Raw genomic sequence first — 24,405 nt, 5'->3', positions numbered from 1 at the left:
GTCTGGTTATATCACAAGTTACCCTTCTGCTTTCTTTTCTACCCATGCCTCAAACCTGATTCCTTCAAAGCTCCAATACTGCAAACCAGGGGAACATCCAGAAAGTGTTACCAATTCCTTGAGGAATGTAATGCAATTGCTTCAGTGAAATATGATCTGGCACTGAAGTGACCTTTCCCCATTACCCCCATTTCATTCTCAGTATTACCCTCCCAAGAGATTTGGGCAAAGTGAAATTATGGGGAGGTTTTTTCCCTTTTTCCCAGCTCCTCTCTTCTGAAACAAAATGTATCCACTTCTCTTGTACAGAACAGGAAGTTAATTTAGCCCCAAAATTTTCACCTCAGTGAAGCTGTGTCAAGATTGCTGCTGTCTGTCTACTCATTTGACTTCCACCAGAGAAGTGCTAATCAAAGCCAGCCAAAGCAAGAGTGGCAGATTTCTCCCTTCCCACCCCTGCCCCATTTAGAAACAAGAGATGAAAAGGAAACAAAACCATTGCAATAAAGCAGAGTGGGGACTTCCCACATGGTCTTCCTCATGTCTCTTAATCCTCTTCTCTAGGTGTTTCTGGTATTGCTCAAATGCCTCTTGATCAAACACAGTCAGTTGTGCCAAACCTGATAGCTGACTGGTAACACCAACAAATGCTTGTCAGAGTCTAGAAGGCAGTAAAGTCATTTGCACATGAGCCAAGCTGTAATTAAAGACAGGATTTTGACTCCAGAAAGTTATTGTAGCAAGTCATTATCTCATCAAGCTTTCTATTAGCACAAAGGTTTAAAACATCAAGTGATCGTCCTTAGAAGTTACAAGGCATTCACTATTCCGAGTATCTAAATTAGCTTTTTTTACCATAAAGCCCTATGCAGGGAGTTTTTCCTTCCTTTCCAACAAAAAGGAAGTGTTATCAGTGGCATACATGCAGCTGCAGTTTTTACTGTACCTGAGTAACTGTTCTCTCATATATAAGAGAGGACTGGGGAGAGACAGGAGCGCTAACTGCTATGACTACACACAGTCATGCATCCTGAACCTGTTTTCCTGATCTTTAAGTCAAAGGCAATGATACAGCCTCAAAACCAAACCTTCTCCTGCTGCAAGCATGGCTGTCCAGGGTCAGACGGTCACTACACTATGCAAAATACAGCAACTGTTCATCTGAACAGGTGAGGGTTGAAAAGTTTGCTAGAAGTGGATGTAGACATTGTGTGCACAGGTGGACTGGGATCTGCCCTACTTCCTTCCTTCCTGCTGTTCACTGACTCCCAATCTAATTTTCTCAAAAAAAAAGTTAGCCTCCCTAAGCATATAAGAAGACACAGCTGCTAGCACTACTTTAGCTTAATGCAAAGGTAGTAGTAGTAGCTATGGCAGCATATTTTTGTGGTATGTGTACCTATGTTTTCACTGCTTTGCAGATATATAACAATAGAAGATCCTTCCCTTTTACAGTTTCATTTGCCATGTGCTAAGCTACTTCCCAGCTGTATATTCAATGCAAAAATCATTAGAAGGTCAGAACAGAAAATGTCTTTGTTTTAAAAAAGACCTTTGAAAGAAAATCATTGAGCTTTTATGCTTTAAAGAAGAATATAAAATTAGCATAAGCCTGTTGTACATTTACACATTCACAGTTTTAAGTGGATAGTGAACAGAAGGCTTTGATGTTGCCTATTTTCTTATGACTGGTAATTAAAAACAACAAAAAAGGAGCTTAAGCTATATTTTTAAGAACAACACCAGCTAAAACAAACAAACATCCACACAGAGGAAATAAATGTAACAATGAGAAATAAAAACTAAATCCTCTAAAACACTATGGGAAGCCAAATTATTGAAAAATATAACAATGGGTTGTCTCATTTTCAAAAGCTGCATACCACTACTTCCCACAAATGCCAGTTGTGCCTTATTTCTACATACCATTTTATTTAAGCTTTAGCATGTACTATATTTAATAATATTTATAGTTAAATACACTACTGAATCAAGATCGGGGGGGGGGGGGGGGGGGGGGAAGAAGTGATGTAACCAAATGCACCTGTGTATAATTGCAGTTTTTCCTCTGCAATCAGTGAGGACCATATGACAACTTCCAAGAAAGCAAAACAGGTGTGACTGAAGGAGGCCTTTTGTGAGAAGCATCAACTACTTTAACTTCTACCTTGAGAGATTAAATTGTCAACCTACATAAGAAATCAAAACATGAAGGATTTAAATCACAATTTTTAGGCTTTTTTAAAAACTGGGAAACATATTAGCAGAGAAGCAGTTAAAATTACTTGTAAATAAGCATTGACTGTGTTCGGCTATAAGGGATATTAGTCACCTGGTACTTCAAACTGAATCTTTATATTAGAAAGTAATATCAAAGACTGAATTTTAACACCTTTGCCCAACCTCCCTCTTACCCGAACCCCTGGTGAAAACCAGCTCATCTGCAAAGAAAGTGACAATTTTGTATTACCAAAGGAGGAATATGGGGAAGAAGATTATGGCAGTAATAAAGGTACTGAATCTCCTTTCACAAGGTGGCCTTCCACTCTGCGTTGTGTGGCAAATGCAGATGAGCCCCATGATGTACCGCAGAGCTGTGCTCCTCAGCACCAAGGGTAAGATTAGCCAGTCTATACACTATCTGGATTTTTAAGTGGAAGAACACAGAAGGTTGTTACTAGGGATTCACAGCAGAGAAGAAACTAGATCATAACTATTATCTCACCCAATCTGTCTGAGCTGGTCTCCTCTGAAGGAACTCGCACTGGGCAGATTTTTGCATATCCATTAAACCAAATACATTTGTTTTTTAAAAAGTTGTTGAAGCAGAAGTATTAAAAAGCTTAACCCCACATAAGCATGCTCCAGGCAGGCAAGTTCACCATGTGCACTAGTCCAAGTGCAGCTGCAACCAGAACTCACACAGACCTGACTGCAGGACCAGGCCCTCTGCTCGGTCAGCATCTTTTAAACATTTTTAGGACGTATACTAAGCCCATCTCTTGCCTTGGTTTGCAGAGTTGTAAACTGTGCAGATCCAAACTCCAGTAGTGTGTCCTTCAAAAATCCTTGAAGAACAAAATAAAGCACAAATCTTGAAGAAAGCAGAAGAAAGAAGCCCCAGATTTAGGCAGTTTAGGATTATAGATAAGCAAGTTCAAGGGAATATCTAGGGAAACCTTAGCCAGCTGCTAATTTGTAATTACTTCCCCAGTACGTTGCACTGAAAAGTCATCCGAGTTGTATATTTGAAAGGAATAAATGCTGTGGCCTTCATTTATATAAATCATTGTGATTTCACTAAGAACAGTTTATAACCAGCTACAGTTTTCCAGAATGTTTGTAATCAGCCATGTGTAATCAATGCCCATTAGTAAGAGCTACTAAAGAAAGTAATCAGACCACAAATCTCTCTTGTAGTTTGAAACATATGGGAAGAATTATCTCCTGCACTGAGAGAGAACAATCAGACTCACATTGCTGGACACTACAGCTCTTCTAAATTCAACCGATAAAAATAGGAGAGATCGTAAACTTCTATGGCAAATTCCCTCTGCCTAGAATTCAAAAGAAAACTCCTTTCTTTTCTATATTTAAAGATTGAAATAAACAATCCTATGCCACTAGATTAGAAGTAATTTTAAAGCTATTGCACAGGCAGGACATTTTTCCCAGATCTTCACTGAAGGGAGTAGCAAGGGGTGGAGGATCTAAGCCTGAACTCTCCATCTCTCTCTGCCCTATACCACTGAAGCTGTGCACATCCTTTTTTTTTTTTTTTACAGACTACGAGCACTGGCACTTCCTATTAATTGGCAAATTAAACCAAGACTTGACTATCTAAAAGACTACGGATACAAATAACTGTGGCTGCAGTAGCCTCCCATATAAGGTAAAGTAACTTACTTTCCCTTTTTGATTAAAAACAAAAGGGCAGACAAACTACATAACAAGAGCTGGCATTGTCTTTACTCCAAATATTTCTACGGCAGCACTATTACATCACAGGAACACCTCCTGTGTTTTATCCTCCTTAACAGTAGGCATTCAAACAAAGCACCAAGGCACACAGGAATTAGTGTTGTGGACACAGCTACTTCAAAACATAGCTAGAAGAAGAGCGCGAACTCACTGTTGCAACCAGGGCCAGGGTCTACTGACAAGGGCCACCTTCACCAAGGTTGAGTCTCAATATATCCAGCATTACTTGTAGCAGACATTTTAATTGCCAGACACATTTAAAGTCTAGAGCAGGCACATCAGTTTTGTAAACATGACTACACACAAGACATCACTCGTCTTTTTGTAGCATGTCTATAAGACAGTCAAATGCCTTTGCCCTGCCTGGATGTCTCCTTTTCACATGGGTGCTGGCGGCCCAGACATTTTTCTCTCCAGACATCATTCATCACCTCCAGATCTAGCACGAGGAATAGGAGTCAAATGCTGTTACTCCCATCTGGGAATCCCATTCTGGAAATTTTCGAAGTCACATTTTCTGTGTCTGGCTCCTCTGAGCATTTATCCTATGGGATATTTTTAGAGAAGTTGAATACTTCTACTGTGAGGAGTCCAGTATGAAGACCCTTTAGCTATAATTCTCAATCCGGTAAAGACTACACTGTTCTCTGCATGAATTTAAATTCCTTTATATTCTGCAGGCCTTTGATGTCCATGAACACAAGAATATTTTCCCAAATGCTTCGGATACTTGGAAAACTGGCAGAGCTTGTATGATTCTGAACTGACATGTGTACTCATTTGAAACGCCTTTTCTCCATTAATGAACAACAGCTAGCTGCTAGTTTCTTATGTGTAATCAAGGTTTTGTTTCTTTATCACAAGCACTATCTCATAATTTTAATCTCTTGTTACATGCCATCAGTCTTTCCAGTATGTTCTAACACCTGCCACTTGTCCCCTTGCTGACTTGTTGCAGAGTTTGTCTCTCCCTTTATTTACAGTTTAGGAAACACTGGAACATGGGGATAGCCATTATTTACATCTAGGCATATTTGTTCTCTGCTTTTCAAAGCCACCTGCTTCTGCTAGATTTCTTAGTTACTCTTCTATCTTTATTTTAGAGGGATGAGAAATGTCTGTTCTCTTACTATCCTTGCTTGGTCTCAGGCTCTTGAAAAGAAACCGAAAACATAAGCAGCAAGGTTGAGAGAACTGTGTCTCTTCAACCAGAGGAGTGAAGATGTATCCTAAGCCACTTCTCAGAGCCAGTTTAAGATTTTAAGGGTTTATTAGGACAAATGCAACTTCATATAATTATTTGGTTTTGTTCCCTGACCCTGAGCAAGTAACCCAGCAAGGAGCCCGCTTGGCTGTTTTTAGCTTGCTTTACTCCATCCACCGCAAGTGTTTGGCTGTAACCTGTCACACAGGAGGTACCTCTAAAGACAAGAGATTATGGTGTCTTCCCATGAGTGCACGTAGTACTTAACATGCAAGTCAAAGAGATAAGAAACTTGCAGGCTATATCAAAAGACAGAAAAACAGCAGAAAAATAACACAGGGAAGAGAAAGGTGAAAAAACATGTTGTACTTTCATTGTGTATGGTTTCTGCTATTTTCTATATTTAGTAGAATTTTCTAAAGGATGCTTACTCAAATTCTAGCAAATCAAACTCATGGAAAAGATTAGCATAACAAAATAAAATAACCTTTGCTTTTTAAAGTGCTAAACTGTGTTTAAACTCTCTTCTTGTCCAATACATGACAAGTTTTTCTCAGTGCATTCTTTTCTTGGCCGTGAAGTGGTGGCCATACTGGCATCCTGCTCTTCACCTAACCATCCTTTAAGGACTTCAACCTGAACTGCAAGCTGATGAATCTGTGTACCTGTGCTTCATTATCACTTGCAGCATACTCCAGAAATTGCAGATTCAGAGGTGTTCGCCAAACAACTAGCAGAAACCTACAGTCTTCTTACTCTCTCCTTCCTTACTGAAATGTTAAGCTAAAAAACCCTCAAGCTTAAATTCCAAGCTGGATTTTTCTCATCTGTTTTGATACAGTATTTTTTTTCCCCCATAATCAATTTTAAGAAACCTAAGCTCTAATGTGCTTGAAAGTTTGAACGACAAATTGCTTACAGGCAATCTAGAAACATACCTTGACTAACCAGACAAGGAAACTGTGCTTTACTCCCACCCCAAATCATTAGAAAACAGGACATATTCACTTCAAGTTCCCTCAAAGCACTTGGGAGGAGCTCTTTGTCTAGCAAAGAAAGGAACCAGTCTTTCTTCTGACAATATTTTAGAGGAAGATGAATTCATTTATCTCAAATTTGCTACTAACCCCCCCTCCTCACACTTCAGTAGGGATTTCCATTTTTCTGTATTAAAAAAAAAAAAAAAAACAACAACTTTCCATTTTCTTAACCTACAAAATGAGAGTTAAAAAAAAAAATTAAGCCTACCATAAAATATTTTCGGAGGTTAAATATTTTTGCCAGGAAAACACAGCAGCAGCTCCTGGCTCTGTGCTCCCTATGCACCACTTTGAAGTGACCTGAATACCACCAGCAGTATCTACCTCTAGTCTCGGAACTCCTCACTCGCTGCTTTTTCCTTACTTGCTGCTGTTAACATGGGGCGATGGTCACATTAAACTCAATAAATACTCAAAAACCACTTTGAAAGTAGCCCCTTGATTCACATACACTTGAACAAAGACCTGAGTGAAATGAGTTAACTGCAAGTATGTGCTCTTTATACTTTGTTGTTATAGAGATGCAGTTAAAACTCAGAGACAGTTCAAACTCTGAGAGTAAACACTGCATTTTAGAGATTTATTCTGCCTTTTGTAAATTTCCATTGAAATTTTCCATTTGAAAACAAACTAGTTATTAGTTTATACTGTCTAAGGTAAAAATTCTAACATGAGTGGTTTGTGTGAAGCCATATTTTTTCTTTTGCCAATTTGCAAGGATTTATTCTTTAAAATATAGAACATACCCACCCCAGATATTATTGTAGTTCAATGTTGCAAGCATGCTGTAAAAGTGACTGCTTTCTTTACAATGTTCAATCTCATCATGTGAACACAAGCTATTCTGGTTTAAATTCCTAAGTAAATACATTCATAACCCCCTCAAAACAGTAACCACAGTAGTGCATTTTGTATGATGAATTTCGAGAATGGTTATTTTGGCAAATATTCTTTCAAACAGCTGCTCCAGATAGCAGGTAAAGTACCAGAGCCAGACGGTACCCATAAAGAGAAAGAAGTACCACTTCACATCTTGTAATAAAGCCGAAGGCTGCACCCTAATGAACATTTGCTGCATCACCATCAGGCCTTGTTTGTTTACATTTTGCAGCACCCAAGCTGCCTGTTAGCAAGTGCAAACCTACTTGACAAAGTAAAACAAAAAAGATGTTCAGCTTCTCTTCAGATTTTAAATGGAGAAGTGATTGTATCTTTTTCTTCTGGTGAAGAGAGAGTTTACTAATGAAACATCAAAATGTTTGTAATACAGTGATACATAAATAGCTATTACAATCTAATTAAACAGATAAATTCCATTTTCAGCTCTACAGGGCTGATTTTAATCTGGTTTCCAGTCTGTTGGTACATACAACAGGGATACGTGTGTTGATTAAGAAAAATCTGGACTTTAACAGATCAGCTACTGCATGTACATCTATAGTATGTTATGCATATCTTGATTTATTCCTTTGTATGACAGCTTAATTTTAGGCATACAGAGCTGCAGCAGTCCCTCAATGCTGGACGCTGTCAACCTATGTTTTGCAAGCTTTCCTTTGTCTCTAGGCTGAGGTCTTACTGTATTTTAATTACTTACTGAAAATAGCTGGTAGTATTGTCAAATTAATGGGATTAAGCTACTTTATATACATGCCCAGCCTTCAACCCTCATGTATTGTTACAGCTCTCTTGCATCCTACAAAATGGGCCGTTTCCTGTAGAAAATACAGATCTGTGTGCAGCACTCTGCCTCTTCCCACACTTGAACACAACATCAAAACAAACAGGGCGTAAAGGCCCCATCACTTGTTACTAGTCTCTGCTGGCCTCTTGGCCAGAGAAGAAACACGACTTACTGTAGACTGTTAAGAGGTGCTCCATTAGCAGGTTGTTTGTGATGGTGAAGACAAATTGGGCTGTTACATACTTCTGACATTTGAAACACACCTAAAAATCAGACTCCAAGACAGTTTTTGAGGTTATCTTCACCAAAGCACCTAGGAACACCCCTTCCAAACCTACCTTACCTGAAACAGAGACGTAGATGAAACAACCACTGACAGAGGAATGTACTCTGCCAACTACCAAGCTACTAATCCCTCTCTGACCACAGATCAGAGAGGAAAGGGGTGACAGTACCCTACCTGCAGTAATAGGTCTTGATAGCTATTGTGGCACCTGAAACATTGGGCACACTGGGAGAAAGAAGCAATTCTGCATGCTCTGTGCAACTGCCACTACCTCAGGCTAGATGCAAAATACAAGGCCCAGCTGTTTATCTGCCATGCAACGATCAGGAATGCAAGTGCTCACAAGATGACAGGCTCAGCAGCAAACCACAGTCTCCACTCATTCCACCCTCAGCTTTTTGAGTCCTCCTTTGCTCTTGGCCCCTTTTTTTTTTCACTACAGTTTCCAAGTAAAGCATAAATTCAGAAATTATAATTGTTCATTTAGGCAGGGGAGTCTGTTGTGCATCCCCAAACAGAGCTCACTCCTGACTCTAATCACCCACAAGTCCCTGTAAGAGCTCCGGGATAGAGCTCTTAAGTCTGCTGCTTTCAGAAAAAAAAATTATTTTGCCTCCAATATCCCCATGCCAAGAAATCTTCATTACCATCTTCCCAGTAAAATGACAAGATTGACCTCTAGATAATACACCAAGAGAAAGGCAGAGAGAGAATTACCCCGCTGGCATTTCTCTGACAATTCTTCCTCTCCAAACCAGTTCACAGTCACTCACTCACTTCCACACTAGGGCAGGAAAATTAACCTTGAGGGAAAACATACTGCAGTTACATGTAATCTAGACAGCTAACTACCTGCATCTAGGAAAAAATAACTGGAAGTTAACAGTATGCTTTTTCCTCTCAGCTTCAAGCTGATCTACTACTAAGAGAGAGATGGCAATTTCTGCACGTACACTCCAGAAAAGGAGAGAGGAAAGAAAGTAGGACAAATCCAGCCTGTACAAGGGCATTCCTTTCTCTAGTGCAATGACCTGCCACAATTCAGCCTTTAGCATTCCTTGGTATCCATTTCTCCTTTCCATGCTTACCCACATGCATAGATACTGCTCAGAAAGGCTGAATCACCAGGAAGCCTAAGATTACTCAAGGAACAGGAGAGCTGCTGCAGAATCACCCCCACAAAAGACCATACAGCAAAGCCTCAGGAATCCTCATGAACACCCTCATAATTCCTTACTATGGTACTTTTTAGCAGATGGCAGAAAGAAAACCTTTTTTTGGTTTTGGGTTTTTTTGAAGTGTCCAGAAGAGGAGCAGAGAAGGCAGAGAACGAAGCAGCATACAACACATACAGACTCTCCCATCCCCTTGGGTTAGCTTAAAAGCAAGTGTCTAGGTTACGTTAAACAGCATCCTTTACAGTCTCTCTTCTCCATCTTCTTTAGGCAATGCATGGAATACGCAGGCAAATGAACGTTGGCAGGGATGTCCCTGTGAGTCCCAATAAGCTGGGACTGACAACTTTTAGATAAAGCTTTTTCTTTTCCTGTATTCCAGAAAAATCTCCACACAGGAGCCAACTGAACATTCCTCAGCTGCGAAGCAGACCTTGTAACATGATGATGTTGCTTCAACATTCCCGAAAAGGAATGCGTAGACTTAAAGAAGAAATCAATGACAGTAGCAGTAAGCAACATGCAGATCAAAACAGCATGTATCACTTCTACAGCATGTGATGTGTCAGCAGGTATTTTTTGTCTGTTAACACCACAAAGCACAACTAAGAAGCAGAAGCAAGTTCCAAAGGCATGTGCAACCCAAATCAGCTCACACAGGTAAATGAAATGACAGAAATGCCAACTGCAGGATGGACAACCTAAGAATAAGATGATGTTTGCAACATCTTTACTTTTTTCTGGATCATTACAGGTCAAGCAGAGTCACATTTTCGTTGCATAATAAACGCTCATTTTGCATTGTTAAATGTCACTCCTTCTCAGAGTTAATGACTTCAAGAACCAGGGATAATCTCACACCCAAATTAAATAAATATTGCCACAACAACTTGTTGTTTTATAGCAACATACTATAGCCCTGGCATTTTCCTCATCAATAGGAACATAATCACAGACAAACACTGTAAGCAACAAACTTGGAAGAAGGCACCCCACCCTGCCACTCTCTGCATGGGTAGGTGGGCAGGATTTTCATCTCCTCCCCCAAAAAAGCAAGGAATGACATTAGGCAGAGTTCGTATGTTCTTTACCTTGTAGCAAACATTGCTCTCAGGGAAGAGAAGGTAGCAGCATCTTCTTTCAAAGCCTTCAGCTCATTTCGCAGCTTCATCATTGTCTCCGTAACCATAGCTTTCTCATTTTCATACTTGCTTTTTAAGTTGGCAAGGGCTACCTCTGCAGTCTATTGTTTACCAAGAAGAACAGAAACGTACTAGTTAATGAACTCTTCACAAAGTGGCTGGCTAAGAGATTCCTAATCGCTGTTCATATAATGAAACATTTGCTTTGCACTGGAATGTTAAACTTCTGGTCAACTTGTATGGATTAAATGAAATTTCATTTTTTAACACTGGAAACAGATCAAACATATGGGTGTCCTACTCCCATTAACCACACAGCAGCATCTAGGAAGTTACAGAATATACATTTAGTGACACCTATCTCTAACTACTAAAAGAAACTAAACTTTACATACTTCAACACAAAGAACAAAAAAAAGTCTATTTAGTATCTCTACAGTCAAACGCATTCATCAATCATTTACACAGTTCTCTAACCCTTAGAGCATTTTGCCTATCTTACATTTTGGGACACCTTTATTAAAATGTGCAAAAGAAAACTGAAAGTATGTATATACCTTTTTTTTTTTTTAAGACAACTTCAATTTGCATTACTTCAACTTTAGAGGAGACAATGAAGCATGTCATATGGTGTCTTAATGGCAGTTATTTCCATCTACTGCACTGCTAATACGCATCAAATGGCACAGCCCAATCCCCAAAGACTAATTTTACCTTTCACCCCTGTTATTTTGACCATGTTCTTCTATCACATCCTCATCCTGAAAGGCCTTCTTTTCTTTTGAAATTTAAGAGATGAGTACATAAGTTTAAGAACTCTTTTAAGGGTAACTACTAGAATTCTTTCTAGTAGAAAATAAGATTTACATCTTCATTTTAGGTGTCTTACATTAAATATAATCCAGTATAATTCAGACAAGCAGTAGATTGAAGCTACCTTAACAAAAAGGCTCATGAGGATGCAACAAGCAAAAGTCAGTTAAAGCCCCAGCGCCCAGCTTTACATTAGGACAGCTGTGTGCCTCTAATGAAACAGCCTGCCTCAGCCTTGTACCAAACAAATACCAGCAACAAAAGCCCAACTGAGTTGAAGGTATGGCAGTATGACCGCAAAGATAAATTCTCTTGTGTTTATGACCTAATTCCCTGACACTATAACCTTCACATCTGTAAGACCTGGTTACCTGTTTGTTGGCCTTCAGCACAGTTCTCAGAGTTGCTATCTGTTCTCTCTTGGTGCTCAGCAAGGACTTCAGCTTCAGGATTTCTTCCATGAGAGCTTCCTTGTCTTTGTCCACCACAGGTCCAAGTTCTTGAGTGGCAACACGCTGCCTGGACAACTCAGTTGTTCTGTCCACAGCAGCCTGCAGGTGTTTGATCTGATCCCGGATTATAGCAATCAAGTTGTAAATGTTCATTGGTTCCTTCTGAGGATCTGACACAGGAGACGGCAAAGATGACACTGGAGAAGGGCTGCTGTCACCGCTTCCATTCTCTGCCTTTCCTAGCTCTATAGTTAACAGCCCTTTAGAAAGAAGAATGGGAGACCTTCTTCCCTTGGTCTCTGGACTACTGCGTCCGCCTTTACCTTCCTTGTAGTAATCCAGCATCACTCTGTTTGGAGTTTCATTGTTGCACATACAGACATGGTGGTATAAATTGGCCAGTTCTTCACTGAAGGTGACTAGTTCATCCTGGGCCACACTGAGGCTGCCCTGTGTTTCTCCAGCAACATCACTGACTTTCTTCAGCTCCTTCTCCAGTCTGGCCACCTGTTCTCTATCATGCCTACCAGATTTTTCTAGTGAGGTGATCTTTTCAGTGAGAGCTTGGCTCTCAGTCTCATATCTGCTCTTCTCTTCCTCATACTTAGACTCACATTCTTTGTATTTTGCCTTAAGATTTTTAAGCTCTTCTTTTAGGTCAGTAATCTCTGCCACAGCCACTTTGTACTTGCACTCCAGGATCTCTGGCCCATTGATGTCAACTTCATAATAGTCTCCATCTTCATGGCTGTCTCGGTCCTTCTCATTGTCAAGGGCAGACTGACGTTCCTTGCTGACCTGGAGCTTCTTCATCGCATTCAGGTTTTCTGTGAGTCTGCCGACTTTCTCATGCTGCTCTGAGAGGGCCCCCCGTGTATTTTCCAGCTGCTTCTGAGATTCCTGTAGCGTTGTTAACAAGTTCACCTTCTCTCTTTCCATCTGAAATGCATGAACACAGACATCTACATAAAGGGAACCGTATCACTTAAATGGTTTTATTAAGAGACAGCAACTTAGCCAAGGTCCATAGGGTTACGGAAATCTGATCACTTCCACATTGTGGAAAAGGTTATTTAATTTATTCTAAAACTATCTCAAGCACAGCGTTCCTTGCCAATTCTTTCTCATTTCCACTTCAAAATGTGCATTTTTACACACTTCTTCCATAGCTGATGGTCTCATTGTGAAAATGTCCTTTCAGCTGAAGATAAACTAAAGTTTACTCTTATCTTGCAAATTATCAAGTAAATATTAGAAAACATGCAGCTAGTCCACGGTGGAAGCTTGGAGCTTCATGAAAGACTCAGAAATACCAAAACTTTTGAAGTTTCTCCTCTGAAATCCAGCAAATTTTTCCACAAAGGCTTTTTCTTACAGAACACTTTAAAAATGCTTGACAAAGTAACTTTAAAACATTTCCAGGGAACACAAGTATGTACCTTGTTTCAAACTCTCCAATAGCACAAATATAACACAGAAATGCTTGGTACTGATTAAGTACTTGGTGCTTTGACCTAATTACAGAAAACAGTTATGGTGTACAAAACTCCTTTTCATGAAGATGACTAGAGTAACTATCAATTTTTGAACAAAATACTATCTTTCTTGCTAGTGACATAATAAATTAGACACAGCATGTACTGCACAGAAGATGCATTACAACTTTCCTCCAAACATAGGACATGACAGCTAGCTTCTCTGCATTAAAAAAAAAAAAAAAAAAAGCAAAAAGCTCTGGTTTTCCACTGACAAACATTTAACATAAAGCAATCAGAACCTTTACAGATATAGTTCATACTGTATGGTGGCCACATGAGATATTGAAAAGACTGAAATTACAATCCACATAAACTCTAGCAGCTATTTGGAAGTACACAGTTTTTAGGAAACCCATTTACCTGAACAAGCTGTTGTTTCAGCTTCTGGATTTCAGAAATGTTTAATTCACTCAGAAGATCTGAAACCAGACTTGGGGCTGGAGGGAAGCTTTCATTTTTCTTGGGTGTTGATGTACTATTCTTGCCATTGCTGAGTTTGCTGAGGCAGTTTTGTTCAAATCCATTCATGATTTCATCATTATTGGGCTCTGTGGCTTCATCACTGAACTTCAGTCCATCCAAAGAGATGTTCAGGTGGCTGCTGTACATGGAGTCATTAATGTTCATGTAGTGAGAGAGCTCTTTACGAAGATTGTTCTTCTGCTCCCGCTCTGTCTTCAGCGTCTCTAAGGCCTCCTCAAGCTGGCGTTCGGAGATCTCCTTCAGCCGTATGGCATCTTCTAGCTGGCTGTTGAGAAATTCCGTTTCCTCTTCAAGTCTTTTGATTTCATGTTTCAGGCCTTCAAACTCCACCTGGAGATATACAAATAGAGGGGGAAAAAAGTCCTACTGAAAATGTCTGCCCACAAGGCACCAAGTAATTTTACTTTTGAATGTTTGATTTCACTAAATATGGTGAGAACAGAATAATTTTTTCAGTTCTGGAGTCCAGTTTTGGCACTCTGACTGTAAACACTGATTACATAATTTACCTTCAGAGAGACCATGGAATAAAATTTCTAAGCAAACCATCAAATGATCTGATCTATTCCAGCTTAATTAAGACAGGTGGGAGATACAGTGTGTGATACAGAGGCATCACAAAACAGGCCTTCCTAGCACATTATGCAAATTCTTTCTTTGTTTGATTAACAAATTCCCTGGCCAACCTTCCCACAAATTCAAGCTCAACATTTCCAAAACTCAGCACTGCAAAGCTATGCTTCTGACACTCTGCTGCACTGCTGTTAGAATATGCCACTGGGCTTGCAACTGTTAGGATGCACCTAGCACTCAAACTCTGCTTTTATACATTCAAAATAACATGTTTTATCATTTCTGTCATAATCATTTCACCACATCTTGAGAGCACTACAATTCAGATTCTACACTTCAGACTCATAGTGCTGGCTATATGAAATTTGATGGCACACTAACTGTAAGTTTTTAACTGTAAAACTGCATTTTTTTTAAACCTCTCTTGCACTGAAATTATGAACACCAACCATTAGTGTAAAGCCTAAAGAACACCTTTTCCTTACCTTGAAAGAAAGGAAAACATAGCACATGATATATGACCCTATTGATTTTTGCCAGCTGCTAAAGGAATTTTACATGCCAACATACACCAATCTGGTAGTGCTGAACGACATCTAATTTAAAAACCAGGAAACAATCATGTTAATTCAGTTTTGCAAGTTAAACCTGGGAAAACTTTATGGCTTCTTCTAGTTATGTCAGTGGGATAATTAAAGCTTAATAAAATTCATCAAGTAGGATTAGGACAAGGTAGAAAATTAAATAATCCAATGCCATGAAAAGAATTAGCTCTTGGTTCTATATATGTCCACTGAGCTCAAATATTTAAGATTGCAGTCTATTTTCAAAGGTTCCAGAATACAAACACAGTAGTCAATAATTACTAGCAACTGACAAGACAGCATCTGAGGTTAAATTTGGCTCAACCCAAAATGACAGCATTCTTAAATATTGTTATTCTAGAATGTGAACATGGAGCTGGGAACTTTCACTTGCTCCTCTGAATACGAGTGAGGCAAAAAAAGGTAAAGAACAAAAGTAACCAACTACATAGGTTGGATTTTACCAGATAACTACCTCTTCCAGTTTGCATCTAGGGTGTAATAGCTCCTTCATCCCTAACGCATGATGTCAGGGCACCCAAAACAGCATAATTAGACCAAATATATTCAGCTGAGAACAGGTCCAACCTGGAGCCCCCTTTTGGGCACACCAGTGAAGCCAAAGTGATAAATATTGACATGGAGCTTCACCTGGAGATAAATTGAATGCATTCAATATCCCAAACACCTCACTTGTTAGGGCAGCTTTCATTCAGAACACTGAAGGAGATCTGAAGCAAATCCTAATAAGCTTTCTGCTATGTGCTCACTACAACAGATGGTATTAACACTATTGTTTTCTTCAAGAGCTTTTATTTCAGGAATATTACACCATTTTCTCAATTGAACCTTGAGTTTTATTTACACACCGAGACTGACAGCTACCTGAAGAATAAAAATAGCAAGTCCCCAAGATAAGTGAACTGTGCAAAAGACTACATCTGATCTAATTACCTCTGCAAATGATAACTCAGGGAAATTCTTGAGTTGTTCCGAAAATGCAGTTTTCTAAATTTCTGAAAACAGCTGGAACTGTGCAATTAAACGTGACTTTTCAGATGAGCAGTCACACAGGGCTGACAGCGTAGAGCAACTATAACAGTAGTCCATGTTTAATGAAAGTAGCTAGAAGAGAGAAGGAGTACAGAACTGGAGAGATAATGTAAGCACTAAGTAGCAATATAAATATATGTTCAGAAATACACCCAGTTACAGATACTGTAGAGAGGATTGATGGATGGAGAGTATTGCAAAGAGACACTGAAAAACTAGTATAGCAAAAAGACTTAAACCAAGTAACAAAGCAGACTGGTAGAGGTTGCACTTCCACCAAAGAGAGAGAAGGCAATAGAAGGACTTGGAGGTCAAAGTAGAAGCCATAAAGTTTTATGACTGCGTGTAAACAGTCAGAAAGGACTTAAACATTTTGGGGCAACTCTTGCTACTGAAAGACAGACCTTATAGTCTCAAAAGCAGTACAAACATAGAAAAGAAGTGGTTGGATGTTCAAACGAGACAGAACCATGCTGTAGCACAGGAATTAACTGGTGGTACCAGAGGAATGCTCACTATTTTGAAAAACTTGCCTGATTTTGCTTCAAGACAGACACTTGTTTCTGGAGACAGATGTTTTCCTCTTCGAGCTCAGTGTAGTCTTGCAGCAAACGCGCTTCTCGGAATTTATATTCCTTAATATCATCTCGCAGACGGGCCCTTTGGATCTCCACGTTCTGATTCACCTGGAAAAACAACCAAACCCCGAAATGATGGTGATTTGGTCAGCTACAATTAAATTTCAAAATTTTATCTTTCCTTACATGCACTAATTAATTATATTCTATTCAAACAGAAACTCTTCACACACACCCCCCCCCAAATGAAATCACAGAAAAACAAGTCATTTACCCAACAATTAGATTTTGTTCTCTTGCTTCTCTTACAAATTCTCATCCTTGACTCAAAGAAAAGTTAATGAGCAAGCAGGGAAAGCAGCATTCACACCTATGTTGTCTCACTGGCTGCAAGCAACAGACAAAAGTTTTCCAGATCAGAAGTCAGTGCCCCAGTCTGTTAACACTTAAACAAGAAGGGCCTTTTCCCAAGAGAAAGACAGATTCAGATGATTCCAGAGGTTCTTATTTGGACATGTATTTGCTGCTGCTTTCCAACAGACCTTTTCGTTACGCCCTTTTCTTTATGCCCAGTGCAATAATTTGGGAATATGTACTAATGAATCCTTTTGGAGAGAGACACTGAGTTAAAGCTCAAATGAAATCCAAGATCCCAGGTAGAAAGAAATAGCAACTGTGGTTGACTTTTAAAATGTTCCCTCCTCTCAGCCCCAGGACTTATACAAGACGTTAAAGAAATACTTTAAAAAAAAAGGAAAAAAAATCACCATTATTGTTTCAGTATAGATAAGAAGTAAAAATCAATATATTGGTGTAGTATGATCTTTAGATCTTCTGTGAATATACACAGACACTTAAATAAATTGAGCTAGCACATATCCAGCTATGTGAATGGCTTACTGTAACTTAGCTCTATTTTTCTCCGTTATTTTCCTTCAAGCCATATTTTTAAATACTTAATTAAAACAAAGTGAAAATATGCTCTAAAACATTATCAGAAATATCTTCAGAGATAGGAAAATAGACAATATAGTTGCCTATAAAAATAGTATCCGGCTATTTTAGCAGCCATACCTGTGAAGTGACAGGATCATTTTCCAAACAATTCTAAATCAAAACAAACATGAGCTCATGAAAGAGGCAGCCTATCAATTTAGCTAGTTAGGTTATGGTATCATATTTCTGTTTTCATCTATCCAGCAGTCTAGCCCAGTAAGATTCATCCTCTGGTATACAAACTCAGATTCCCTTAGTGTTCTCTTAGTGTTTCTGGTTAGAAAGAAGAATGTCAACAATGAATAAAATATGGTCTCAGTTCTCTTGCAAGTGTGCAGCCAGAATACGCAGAAGTAATACAACAGGTATCAACAGGCACCTACACAAAGCTAAGAGATAAAGGAAATGTTTGCGGCAGGAGCATATGCCAAGACTTGAATCTGGCATGTTCTGAACACAAACACAGAACCTGCAACTGTTAAGACCAATAAATTTAAATTATAGCTCCCTCACACATCAGGGAGAGATTAGACTGTATAAATTTGTCTGCTTATTTTTAGCAATGAAAAGCACTACTTTGCAGCACACTGAGAAGCTAAAATAAACATTAATTGCTGAAACCAGACACTACAGTACAACAATGCAAATGAAAAGTTGCTACATCTCATATTCCATGCCTGAGCAAGTGTTGGCTCTATCTTTGCACAAACCCAGGGCCACAAGGAAAGATGCACCACGGGTAGCTGAAGGCTACAGGCTGACATGAATTCACATTTTAACTTCTTCTTAACAACTGCAATGAAGAGCTCTTGCCTTCGGCAGAGCGAGCTTCCAGCCAGATAATCCAAACTGTTTAACAGTTAGGACTGCAAAAGGCTCTTGCATCAAACCAAGTTTCATACAAATTAGGATATCTTATCTGTAATTTTCCCCACTCCTGAGTAAGTGAGCTGCAATGGAAGACCTCCCACAAAGCTACTGGCGAGCTTCTCTCCCCACCATTCAGGTTGCTTTACTTTTCTTCCTGCCTGGATGATCTAATCTTTGCAGAGGTCAATGCTTGGAGAAATCATTGGAGCGGGTCTTTTTTGGAGAAACAATGGTTTCTGTCCAATCCTGCCCATTTAATTCACAGCAACAGTAAGAGCTCATTATTTAATGTGAAAGCTTTGTCATGCTCTGTCTAGCACAAGAAAAATCATTCTATTTCAGTATGTACAGGAAGGCCAGATTTAAAAATAGCTCCCTTGTTTCCTGACTGGGGAAGGAAGATATAACCTAGATTTATTGGCTCTTTAAGAAGCTGTACATTCAGTTTGCTTTTAGCATTTTCTTGAAATAAACGTGCATGCTTGCAAGCTGCAAGGTTAAATTGGGTGCCATGCTATCTCATAGAACTGACCAAATGGTGGGAATTTTTCTGCAGGAAAGAGAAGCTACTACATCCTTCCTTGATCAGATTTTTCTATTACCCATGCAGAAAGTGGTATTCACATATTTTAAGCCAGACACACATACATTGCACATATTCTCACAGGTGGTGTTTTACAATTCCTGAAGTCTACAGAAAAGGTGAGCAGACCTACAGATGAGTTTGAACCTTTCTGTGACTCTTGTTGCTTCAGTGGCTTAGAGGCTTCTTTCTTCCTTCATCCTCTGCCCTGAGCAACCCCTGAGCACAGGGGAGAAGGTGGAACTGGAACACAGGGGCATCCCTGGCTAGGCTCTCAGCTATACAAAAAGTCACACCTCCACCCAAAGCAAATCATACAGCACTTCAAAATATCATTACCACTGTGTGGAGAACTGATGGCCATAAAATCCCATTGAGGGTTCATCTACCTGACAAAACCTCTCAACTTCTCAACATAGAGAATATTCCCACTACACAGAAGCCTCCCATCCATCCTGTCCAGGAAAAGACTGTGATCTGAAAGTGATTTTGCCTGATCTAAAGGCCATAGACCACCCTGCTGCTGCTACTAGAGAGCTTGTCTTCAGCGTTTTCATCCTCAGCATTGTCTCAGAAGAGTTCTGCAAGGGGCCCCTCTGAGCAGCACCAGTGCTAGAAATAGCAGGGATTTCCTTAGGACCAGTTTGAATCTGCCCTTGCCTGCATGTCAAAACCACAACTACTGTCCTTCATCACTGCCAAAAGCCTGCTCCTTAGCACCTACTTTTCTAGTACACCCCAGCACATAAAGTTATGTACAATCTGACCCCAAGAATTAAATTAGTTGAGAAAAAAAATCTCAGGTAGCCGATTCCCTCCTTCGTTTTGGGCACTGCACCAAACCTGGAGTTTAGCCTCCAGGTCACCAGCCAAAGGCTGATCTTGCAAGCAAAGCTGTGCCTCTAGCACCATTTCCGTTACCCTAAACTCCACCAGCTCATGAGGTCACTGGTCAGTTCGAGTTCCCCACTGTAGTAAACATGCTCAAACCTAATTCTGCGTGTTATGATCATCATCAAGAGTCAAAACTTAGTTCACCCAAATTTGTTACTAATTCTAGGATTAGATTCAGCACTTCATGCAGTAAATATTCTAGATATGATCATTCCTTCTTGTGTTCTTCATAAGAAGGATTCACAAAAAAGGATGCAGACTCTTTGGAAGAAACACAGTGCAGTCAGAAAGGATGGCAACTCTGTTTCTGTAAGGAGAAGAAAAGCACGGAATCATTTAGGTTGGAAAAGACCCTTAAGGTCATCAAGTGCAACCCTTAACCCAACACGACCAAGTCCATCAAAACAATCAATAAAAAAACATCTCTTAGACAATTTATTAAATATCAACATGAAAATTGGGAAGACTAATCCTCAGACACTTATGTAACTTAGCACCTTCTTCAGCACTTTTTTTGAAGAAGGCTATTCAGACAATGTTTTTCTGAACACTGCCTTCATACTTGCAGCTGTCACTCCAGAAAAGCCAACCTCAAAGCTACATCACCTACACAGGGTACCAACAGTGAAATTAAGACCTCAAAATATGGACCACAAAGCTTTTCTATGTGCAAAAAGAAAATTTCAAGTCAATCTCTAGACATTAACACAACTAACAAGTTACATTATTTAGGCTACAAAGACCAGCAGTTGCAAGTTGTGCGTGAAATTCACAGCTGCCCATCTGATTTTAATTGCATTTCCTCCGCACATGTGAGGACTGGGGTCCTGTGGCAAAGTATCATATAACTGTGCTGGGATATAAAATATTCCTAGAACAGAGCCAGATTAAGAGTGTGTAAGAAATCAAAAATAATCTTCCCCTAGTTCTCAAGTTACGGACTCTTAAATAATTTTTTTTTATTATAGATATAAAACAAAACACTAATATTTGGGAGGAAAAAAAAGATAAAAAGTTCCATTAGATCCAACTGTTTACTATATATGAACAAAAGGTTTGGAAACCTGTACTTTCACTACTGCAATAAAGATCACCTGTGCAACAAAGCCATTTGCAGTCCCTGGCAATGAGCAAATGCTTTCGGGGTGGAGAGGCAGACCAGCAGCCACACATGGCCAGCAGCACCTCCTGACAATGGCCTTCTCTTTCTCATCTTCCTCAGATGCAGGAGCTACAAGAGCTTCTTGTTTTTACAATTTTGCCCACTCTGTTCTTATAGTAGAAGAACTATAAAATAGTATTAAAACATTTAGTTAGTTTGTTAGTTTGCAAAAGAGAAATGCCACAGTGGCCTGGTTCTCCTTCCTCATTCACAGGAGAACCTGCCTCCAGTCACACCTGCACCTATGTTATCATGTGTGCACACGTATTGGTGCAGCATAAGATGTTCCTTTGTATGAGGAAAGCTTTATTAATAAAACACTTGTAGGTACCATGGCTCAGGCAACTTCAAGTTGGGAAAAGAAGCAGTTTTATTTCCCATACAACCCCTGTATAAATTTCAAGCTATATCACAATTCACACACATATCCCACACATTGAATGCCAGGAAATGAAAACAAGTCTGGTGGAGGCTAAGATACAGACACAGCTATACCTATAGCTGTTTTCTATATATATAAAAACATATAACAACTACCACCCCAAATTTGTGGTTATGACATTTGTTCAGCATTCAACTATTCCCACTAACATACAACAGTCACCAAGTTACTCAAATGTAACTATCATAGCTTTTATACTTCAATTCCATTTATAAGCTACAGACATCCCTCTCTGGCCCTGCACAACAGAAATGGACCATCTTTTGGATAGAAATCTTTGTTTTTTCTAATTGTATCCAGTACCTGTGTCCTCTTCTCCAGACACTGCATGTGAAATACTAAGAAAACAGTTCTTACAAGCAACAGAAAAATTAGTGTGCTCTCAGAAGTGTTTTACAACACAAACACATTCAAAAGAAATATTGCAAAAGACAGACAACCAGTAGAAAAGTCACTGTCTGCACCAGTCAGACTGTATTTTCCAAAATTTGTAGCACATGTTTTTGGTGTCTTGTTCACACAAGCCCACTGGAGAAAAATAAAGTAGCTATTATGCTAAACTGTAGTTTGGACTCTTCTCCACTCTTTTGTTGCAAGTCATGCTGTGACATGGTCTATCTGCCGAAAAGCTGCTCAACTTTCTAAGCCTTGGTGTGACTGCAGACAGAGGTAGATACAAAGGGAAGGAAAGAGGAAGGTGGACCACTGTGGTCACTTAGAAGCAGAAGAAATAGTGTGCTTTCAAAAGCAAAGTCAAGCTTTAATCACATTTCGTACAGAAAAAAAAAAATTACTGAGCCAAAAAAACCCAAGAGAGAAGTAACTCATATCCCAGCCAGTCTCCCTTCCCAGGTGCCCCTCTGAAATAATATTTCTCCTCTGGGAACAGTGGGGGAGAACAGACAAAAAACCCCACAACACCCCACAAACAAACAAACAAACAAAAAAAACACCAAAAAACCCCCACCCAGCAGTGGCAACTGCAGTCAAAAGCAGGCAAGAAGCTTCAAGCCCACCAGTGCAGCAGTTATCCCCAGTGCTCTTGCAGAAATCCAAACTACACTCAGATGCCGCTGCAGGCAGCTCCCAGCACAGCTCAGCAGCATGATGCAAGCCTCCCAAATACAGCACCAGGAACACCTGTGTTAGCATCCTGGGTTGTTCTGTAATTAATGCTAAAAGAACTTACTAAGAATGTTCCTCACCTCACCCCTTTTGATGTTTTCCTACACCTGGACCAGGTGTACGCCTATTTTCTGCCTTTGGAGTCAAAGCCACACAACGAATCTGACCTGATTTCTCTTTCCTATCAGAAGTTGTGGTCTTACTTTTTATTTTTTGGACTAGAAGACTGTGCTGGTTTTGGCTGGGATAGAGTTAATTTTCTTCACAGTAGCTAGTATGGGGCTACGTTTTGGATTTGTGCTGAAAAAATCATTGATAATACAGAGATGCTTTATTTATTGCTGAGCAGTGCTTACACAGAGTAAACACTTTTTTCTGCTCCTCACACCACCCCACCAGCGAGTAGGCTGGGGTTGCACAAGAAGCTGGGAGGGGACACAGCTGGGACACCTGACCCCAACTGACCAAAGGGATATTCCACATCAGATGACATCATGCTCAGCATGTAAATCTCGGGGAAGAAAGGGTCATTCAGAGTTATGATGTTTGTTTTCCCAAGTAGTCATTACATGTGATGGAGCCCTGCTTTCCTGGAGATGGCTAACACCTGCCTGCCGATGGGAAGTAGCGAAGGAATTCCTTGTTTTGCTTTGCTTGCGTGCGTGGCTTTTGCTTTACCTATTAAACTGTCTTTATCTCAACCCACAAATTTTCTCACTTTTACTCTTCCAATTCTCTCCCGCATCCCACCGGGGAGGGGAGGGAGGGAGTGAGTGCCTGTGTGGTGCTTAGTTGCCAGCTGGGGTTAAACCACTACAGAGACAAGATCTGAAGATCTCTAATTCACAAGAGACATGCTCAGTGTTCCCAAGCACAGTGAGGTCGAACTCCATGACAAATATCCTGTAGGGAACAAAGCTCAGAGATGGCAGGGAAGAAGTGGAATATATGCAACTCATAGCACATTTATTCTCCAGCAGGAAGTGGGGAAAAGAGCATACTAGCTACTTATAACTTATCCATAATGCTCCCAATAGCTCTGAAGTGTTAATGGAAGACATGCAGTGTAGCTACACTGAAACTTTGGTAGCAAGTGTGCACAATTGCCTGGTTTTTGGTTGGTGTGTCATGAGTGTGTCCTGGTCCCCTCATTATCCAAACACCTACCCCATGACAAAGCATCTTACTATGGATACATATGTCTGTAATTAATGCTGGGACACCACCCTACTAATGTACTCAGCTCAAGATTTATTGATTTTTTTGCAAACCATTAAATAAAAAGTTTTGTGAAGCTGTGACATTAAGGATGGGTTTATTGCAACACTGGAGAACAAAGAAATGCACTGTCATGGATTTCTTTTCTGCACAATATTAGAGACCTGAGCTGAGACTCAGTTACTACAGCATATCCTGGAGCCATTTAAATCTCTTATAACTACTTAATCAGCGTTAAGTCTTACTACAATAAGTATGTCCTATTGCTTAATGTGCCATTTGTTCAAACATTTGATCCAATCCAGAGTCAAATCCAAAGCACATCCTCCAAACCCTTTCTTTGTCATGCAATACACCACTTACTCCTGTTTAAGTTCCTTGTATAAGAATCCAGCCCTGCTCTAGTGATGCTCTCCAACTGCAAGCTTACAACCCAGGCGAGGATAAACACACCTTCCCCTGACCCACAGGCTTTAGCTGACCACCCAAATGGGTGCTCTTTGCCCTGTAGTCCACTGGGCACTAAACA

General features: G+C 39.9%; 1 protein-coding gene across 2 annotated transcripts in view; it reads right to left on the bottom strand.

Moving 5' to 3' along the window:
* BICD2 (BICD cargo adaptor 2) overlaps positions 1-24,405 on the bottom strand; it is a 91,882-nt gene that overhangs the window by 5,422 nt on the left and 62,055 nt on the right. For both annotated transcript variants that reach the window (XM_075713700.1, XM_075713699.1), the window contains exons 3-6: positions 16,542-16,694; positions 13,676-14,128; positions 11,697-12,716; positions 10,462-10,613 (exon numbers count right to left, since the gene is read on the bottom strand). In XM_075713700.1, the coding sequence (XP_075569815.1) occupies positions 10,462-10,613; positions 11,697-12,716; positions 13,676-14,128; positions 16,542-16,694 (1,778 nt within the window). The remainder of the gene's footprint in view (positions 1-10,461; positions 10,614-11,696; positions 12,717-13,675; positions 14,129-16,541; positions 16,695-24,405) is intronic.

This window comes from Pelecanus crispus, chromosome 7 (assembly GCF_030463565.1).
Source record: "Pelecanus crispus isolate bPelCri1 chromosome 7, bPelCri1.pri, whole genome shotgun sequence".
In the NCBI taxonomy this organism is placed as follows: Eukaryota; Metazoa; Chordata; class Aves; order Pelecaniformes; family Pelecanidae; genus Pelecanus; species Pelecanus crispus.
The sequence above is the reverse complement of the archived record's forward strand: the minus strand, read 5'-3'. Positions and strand labels throughout refer to the sequence as shown.